Source organism: Halyomorpha halys, unplaced genomic scaffold (genome assembly GCF_000696795.3).
Source record: "Halyomorpha halys isolate HHAL.00 unplaced genomic scaffold, Hhal_1.1 Scaffold481.1, whole genome shotgun sequence".
Lineage (NCBI taxonomy): Eukaryota > Metazoa > Arthropoda > Insecta > Hemiptera > Pentatomidae > Halyomorpha > Halyomorpha halys.
In genome coordinates this window covers 302,020-309,291 of record NW_027113262.1, presented here as the reverse complement: position 1 = coordinate 309,291, position 7,272 = coordinate 302,020, and the positions used below count along the sequence as shown (strand labels likewise).

Sequence of the window (7,272 nt, the reverse complement as noted above, 5' to 3'; positions counted from 1 at the left end):
ATTTTTTTTTTTTTTTTTTTTTTTTTTTTTTTTTTTTTTTTTTGAGCTTGTTATGTTTTGAAGGGTACATAGCCCCTTCTACATCTAGATATCTAAGTTATTAATTAGAAATTGGGGTTAGATGGCCTCACACTAGTCAGATCCTCTCCGCTTCATCCACACTAAAGATGCACAAAATGTAACATCGTGCCCCTTCATCTACTTATCCCTTCAATCATTATAATTTTTTTCTACCCTTATTTTCAGCATAATAATTTTGATTGATATCTATTAAATTAAAGAAGAATCTCACAGGAAAAACTATCAACGAAAATTATTTTGTTAACGATACAATTAATCTTTTTATTTCACAACAATGACACGAGCTCCCATTGATATATAAAAAAACAAAACATTCTTTTCATAATAAGAAAATAATTTAGCAACGTATGAGAGATCAGTTGAGTAAATTTCTTGATCACTCCTTTATTGTCGTCTGAACATCGTAAACTTTTCAGGAGTTTGCAAGCCTGGTAGGTAGGTTAGAATTGTCAGAGAAATCTCTACATATTCATACAAAAAACCATCCCCTTAGAAATTTATTGTTTTAATTTTTTCTCAATGATATAAAATATCATTTTGGTACTTGATCGATTTGATGGGATATATACAACAATATTTTTGTTATTAAAGAATAAGAAGAAAAATTATTACTGAGAGTTAACCTTGTTTATCAATCTGGCAGGTATTTTTGGATCTCTATTTAAGTTAACTTAACGCTAATTTTTCACATTCAAACAAGAGTTTCTTGTCACAAAAGAGTCATCACTTGTTTGGTTAAAAATTATTGCTCGTTGGCCATATATAGGCAACTAAAATATATTTATTAAATATTAATTTTTTTATAACATTTAATTTATACAATAATTCCTTATATGTTATCAAGGAGTGCTTAAAATGTCTAAATGGATCTTGATAAAAACATCTAAGCAACAGGGTTGCGACATGTTGCGATTCGTCTAACTAATTCTACTTATCTTCTTGACATGATAAAAGGAAACTGGTTCAGTATCACCGACGGATGATTACGTAATCCAGCTACTTAATGATTTACGACTACTGCAATAATTACCCACTTGGCTGGACTCTATTAAAGGATTCCTTCCTTTCAGGTTGAGAAGTATCAAAATTTATCACAGGTTACATCTGTGCTCTGGTATTAAACCTCTGGAAGAATGTGAAAGTTGGCGTGTCCCCGGGATACGATAAGCACTAGATTTATCTCATTGTTACGTGTTTGTAAAGAGGCTGATCAAGGTGTTCGAAATTCCTCTTAAGTAAGTCCCTAATTAGGCAAGATTCGTTAGGGTATAACTATTGCAACTTGTAATAAACCGATACATTAAACATAATAACAATCCTTGTGAGTGTTTCTTTAACTACCCGTTAATCTCAAAAGTCATAAACTGTTGGAATTTAATTTTCGAACTGCATATAATATTTTTATTCTAAGTATAGATGGTCTTTACTGATCTGGGTTATAATCTAGACAATATTTACCTGCAAATATAGTTGAAAATACTTTCGTAATTAAGAATATTGCAATAAATGTAGGCATCCAAGTGATTTGTAAACGGCAAAGTATCGTTGCATTAAGCAGACATTTTCTTTTTTCTTGACACAATTAACTAGATAAACCTCTTAGCCACTGCCTTGAAAATCTCGGAAGTCAGATTGTGGTGAAAACTTTTGTAGTATTAAATGACAGTGGGAGTGAGATGTGTTTCCGTTTTATTCTTTGATTTTGACTAAAATGGCTGAATTTTATGAATGTTGAGCCTCATAGATATGTCTCGTGTGTCCATAAATGTTTTATTGATACTTTATTAATTTTACAACTATTAGTTGTGATTTTAAGTCTTTGGTGAGTAGCCAAGATAATACTCCAAATAATTCAGTGTATCATTTCTTAGCACTTATAATTCATATTTATTTTTGTCATATCATGTAAAGTTCTATAATTCATTGAGACATCTCTTGATAGTTCATATTGTTTTAAAGAAAGAAAAAAGGAATCGTTTCTTTGAAATCTTTCTTTCAAGTGTGATACTTCTTTCAGTTTGTATTTGTTAATGCCTGCCAGAAGGTCTAACAAGTATTTCAATTAATAAAAAAAAAAGAAGTAAATTATTAAAGTTGAAGCTTGTGGTAATATACGAACTCTGACCAAATTTTATAATGTTCCCTCTTCAACGGTAATATCTATTTTGATGAATAAGAAATAAATCACTTCCTAGACTTAAAATTGTAAAATATAGTGTTTCAAAAGTGGCAAGTGCCAACAACTATAAAAACATTTTAAAAAATGGTTCCTTATTTCATCCTGTTTTATTTTTTCCCTTTGATTCTTCTAACAAATTGTTTTCTTCAGTAGTAATATATGGATGGTTTTTGGATATTGCTAGTTCAATGGTATTGTTACTTATTGGAGTCAAGGGTCATATTAATGCAGTTGGTAATTTCTATATGTAATATAGAAGTTTGTTTGAGGGTTCATTATAGAAGGCTATGTTCTTATTGAGTAGTGTTGATGACTTTTCTTATTCTTTTAAAGCTTTTGCTTCTTTGATCTGGTGATTTATTAAGTAATCAAATGGAGTTTACTAATAAATAAAATATTTTATTGAAATTTTTAGGTGCATATAAAAGCAATAAGATTGTTTAATTTATTTTTTAGGTGCACAGATGAATACTGCTATTGCTGATGAAATAAAAGGAATTTTTGGTGAAGAAAATTATGAAGGTCATGCTAAGTCCCCAGTTTTGAGGAAAATAGGAAGAATAATTAATGAAGAAACCATCAAGAAGAATGTTGAACAAATTCATGAAGTAAAAGATAGCCCTGAAGGTATTAAAGAAAGATTTAGTGAAGTTCCTGTGCCTCCTCTTTTCAATGAACCATCTTGGCCTCAAAGGGAAAGCCCAAAAGAGACCAAGATTGGACATTTTCCTAAAAATGTTCCATTTAAAACCAACTTTCCTCCTCAAATCAATCAATATAGAGAAGAAAAGATGTCTGAGGAAGATGTTTTACCTTATGTTCCTACTGAAGTTCTTCATAGTTTTGCAAAGGTATTAAGTTTATATATATATAAAAATTTTTTTCTGAAATTGAAAACCACAAATTGTTTTAGTGGTTTCTATCATATTAAATTTAGCAAGGACAAAATTACCTGAAATTTTGATTTATTTCGACTTGTATTCGTAAAACAGAAAGAAAATCATTAGAATCAAAATTGTTGATAATTTACTCTTGTTTAATATAATATTAAGAAAGTATTAAAGTAGTGGGTGGTCTTTAAGTAAAAATGAAAACGCTTTTTTACTTTTTTATTCTTCCGAAAAACATTAAGATGGTGAAGTTGAAATTAATAATGTGCACACTTAACATAAGTAAACAAATATTCAGATATTCTAGCAAAGTTTGTCATTTATTTTATAGTTAAATCTTATTTAGTGCAAAAAAACCTCTAAATATGCAAATTCGTGAAGAAACATGCAATTTTGTGCAGTACGAGATTAGTATCGATAGAGTACCCTTTTTTTATTATTCAAAATTGTTTTGAGGTTTGGATGAATTAAAAGCTAAGAAACAATAGATGCAATTGCATAAAAATTCAGTCTCTAGTGATTACTATTTAGACTACAAATGGGTATAACCATTATTTTTTGGGAACTCGTTCATTACTGACTAGCTTTTACTGGAACCTGTTCCTTTAAATATTTGTTATTTTATTTTACCCATTTCATTGTCCACTAAAATTTAAGCTTGCTTTAAAACTTAAATATTATTAAGTTTCATTTCAAACATTTCGGACTTGACTTACTCAAGCATAGATCACCAGTTTTCTCTGTTAATTGCTGTTTCTTCCAATTTCTGACACAAAGTAGTTTACTTGTATCTTCAGCCACACAATCTTGTCAAGCCTAATATGATCTATTCCCACTTGTCTATTTTTGTGTTTGTAGCTCATTTATAACTATTGGGTTGCATTGTTGACCATCTGCGTCACATGCCCTATCTAGCTAATTCTTGCAAGTTTGATGAATTGGCATATGTTCATTGTACCATTTGTTTATCAATGAAGTTTTTTTTTCGCTTTCTTGCCGTTGAGTTTTGTAATTCAGGTAATTAAGCAGTTCCTTAATTTCCACATTTGTTCTTCTCAACAGTAAAAAACCTCAACTTAAATATTATTGAAATAAAGCTTATTAAACCCCAAAAGTATTTCTAGTGGTAGTCCAAAAGAAAGCTGATAAAAAAAAAAAAAAATAACAAGAAAAAAACAACATATTAATCAATGAATAATGCACAATTTTACTAAAAAGAAAACTTTGCGTTATTTAACCTCCTTTTTTAAAGCCCCCTTTAATTTATTTTAACAAAGATAGGTTCTGCTTTTTTTAAGAGGAAATTTTGGCTATTTTACTGAGTAATTTAAAATATCTTAACTTAGGAATAGTTTTTGAGTGATAGCTACCTATTTAGCAAAAAATGTGGCCAGCTTAAAAAAACTCAAATTTGAATTTCCTCCTATCTTGTGAGGTTTTAGTTTTTTAATCGGTTTTATATCACAAAAAATTTATTTGCTCTAAAAAACACTAAATATCATTTTCTTGCTATTCTTGTGAGAATTGGACCAAGATTCATAAAAACTTATTTGTTGCTCTTTAGGTCTACTGCTATCTGTTCAAACATTGCCCATTATTTATGGGGAGCCCTGTGTATTCATATACATTTTTTTGGTGCTGCAGCAGACAACCTAGAGCTCCATAACCAGTTCCTCTGGGCAAATTTGGCAGTATCCATCTCAGCAATTCTAAAACAGTGATAAATCGGTCTTAATCCATAGATTATGGCTATTCAGTGTCGGCAGACACACAAGGACCTTTATCTTTTTCTCTAAAGGAGACCACCTGTGAATCAAACCTCTTTGGATTAAATTGAATAACATGTATTGTATTGGATATCGTGGAAAACCACTACACAATTCTGTATTAAAGTACATCCAGTGTCATTAGGGGCCACCCATTCAAGTACTGACCACGCTCAATAGTGCTTGGTAAGGTATTGCAAGTTGCTAAACCTATTTAGCCATGTGTGTGTGTTTATTTTGTTACCCGTGATTTACAAAACCTTTTTTTTCTGTTCCAGAGTCGTCCAAAAATTAAAGGTAAAAGACGTTTACCTACAAGAAAACAGAAAAATATTTTGCATGATAATGAAGCAAATAAAGTTAAACATCTATTCCAAGATAATGTTTTATCTCCTTCAACAGACGAGGAAGATTTATTTATGATTCCTAATGTTACTATTCCAAAAGAAACTTCATCTGATTCTCTCTTTGGTGGACCAAGTTTATTTTCTCCTGGTTCATTCATAGAAGGGGAAACTAAAACAGCATTTACATCTAGCGTAAGAAAAAAAGAAGAAAAATTAGATATTGATGAAAAAGAAGATATAGAGGAACCATTGGGAATTAAAAAGAGTCAGTTCGAATCTGATAAGAGGAATAGCAATTTTTTTAGTGATTGGGACCCATTTAATACAGATGATAGTGTTCTTTTTTCATCAGTAGAAAGAAAAACTAGGAAAACTAAATTATTTGATGATATTGAGGGAAGTTCTTCACAAAAATCTTCAAAGGATACTGATGATGATGATCTTTTTCTATTTCCTAGCAGCAATACCTCAAATTCTGCTTCTTCCTTATTTTCTACATCTATATCATCAAAAGGTGGATTTACCACCAGTAATTCAGATTTCTCCAGAGTTTCCAAATTATTTAATGAGGATAGGTCCAGTGAAAATTTGTTTTCAAGTTCCAAACGTGATGATATCAGCACTTTAGAAAATAGCATTGGAAATCTTAATTTTAATCGTCAGCCTGATTTTGGATCTAAACTAAGTGGTAAGTGGAATTGAGGGCATGAGAAATTTATATTTAAGTGTCTTTAAAAATGATTTTTAGTGTGATTTAACTAAATTTCCAGCTATTTTTAATTATTTTTTTAAAAATTACTAAGTATTATTGCCTTGTTTCATGTGTTCTACTGAACTTTTTAAAACATAAGCTGTAAATAAAATCAAAGAGTCCTAGAAATAATGAAAAACAGAAACATAAGGAAGTTTTTTTTAAAAATATTATTTTAGTTTTTATGTATTTATCACTATGGCAGAAAAACATTCCTAGTAGCTTTATTATTTATTTTTTTAAAAGTAGAAACTTCAATTAATTTATTGGCCACTCAATGGTATTCAAAAAATTAATTTCGTGGTATGTAACATTTCAGGTAATAAACTTCTAACTGATGAGAAACGAGAGAATGCTTTATATTCTAATCCATTAATGGATACTGATGATGATAATCTTTTTGATTAAGGAAATGTTTTTTGGTTTCTTCGTACATGAATCATTAAGGATTTCATGTTATGAGGTTAGTTCAGTTTACCTCTTCTTTTCTTTTATCATGAGATTTGTTTATTTATTTTTTTTATTTTTTTTTTTTAGATAACCTGCTAAAAATGTTTAATGATTAGCTTCAGGAAGAAAGATGTTAAAATATTATAGTATCTATTGGAAAATATAAGGTTCCATTGTGCATTGTTATTTTTATTGGAATGATACTATATTATCAATGTTTTTAATGCTTCCTATTTGTTCTAAAAGGTTTAATTAATAAGAGATTTATTTTTAAATTGTTATATGGAGTTTGTTATTTCATTATAGTTAATATTTTTTGTATGAACTATTTTAAGCACTATTTTTTTTACATGTTATTGCTCAAATTCATCCTTGTTCTTCGCCCATTTTCCAAACCCCATTTTTGCTGTTTATTGGGCCGAAGACAAGGGCAAATTTTAAAGTACTGTTATTTGTTATTTATGAGAATATATTTTTCTCTGCTTGCATTAGTTTCATTTACACAACCTTATTAAGGTTATAGTATGATCAGTTTCCTTGAATTCAATTACAGTTTGTAAAGTAATAGATTCAAGTTAAAACTTATCATAATGATAAAAATCATTGATATAGAATAATGTATTATTTTTCATTAGTTGAGCTAATATATTACAATATAAATATAAATATATATGCATTACAACTTTTGTTCATATAGGTAATAAAAAAAATGCCATGATTATAGGCTACAGAGTTATAAAAATAAAACTTGTTTAAAAATAAATAAAATGTTGAGTTATTGTTCCTGAATTCTTTAGTTTTGAAGCTC

General features: G+C 29.1%; 1 protein-coding gene across 3 annotated transcripts in view; it reads left to right on the top strand.

The window, feature by feature from the left end:
• The window catches only part of LOC106683407 (WASH complex subunit 2A), a 33,347-nt gene extending 26,395 nt beyond the window's left edge, over positions 1-6,952 (top strand). For all 3 annotated transcript variants that reach the window (XM_067050833.1, XM_067050832.1, XM_067050834.1), the window contains 4 exons: positions 2,717-3,111; positions 5,195-5,951; positions 6,334-6,477; positions 6,552-6,952. In XM_067050833.1, the coding sequence (XP_066906934.1) occupies positions 2,717-3,111; positions 5,195-5,951; positions 6,334-6,422 (1,241 nt within the window). In that variant the 3' untranslated portion in view covers positions 6,423-6,477; positions 6,552-6,952. The remainder of the gene's footprint in view (positions 1-2,716; positions 3,112-5,194; positions 5,952-6,333; positions 6,478-6,551) is intronic.
• The last annotated feature ends 320 nt before the right edge of the window (positions 6,953-7,272 follow it).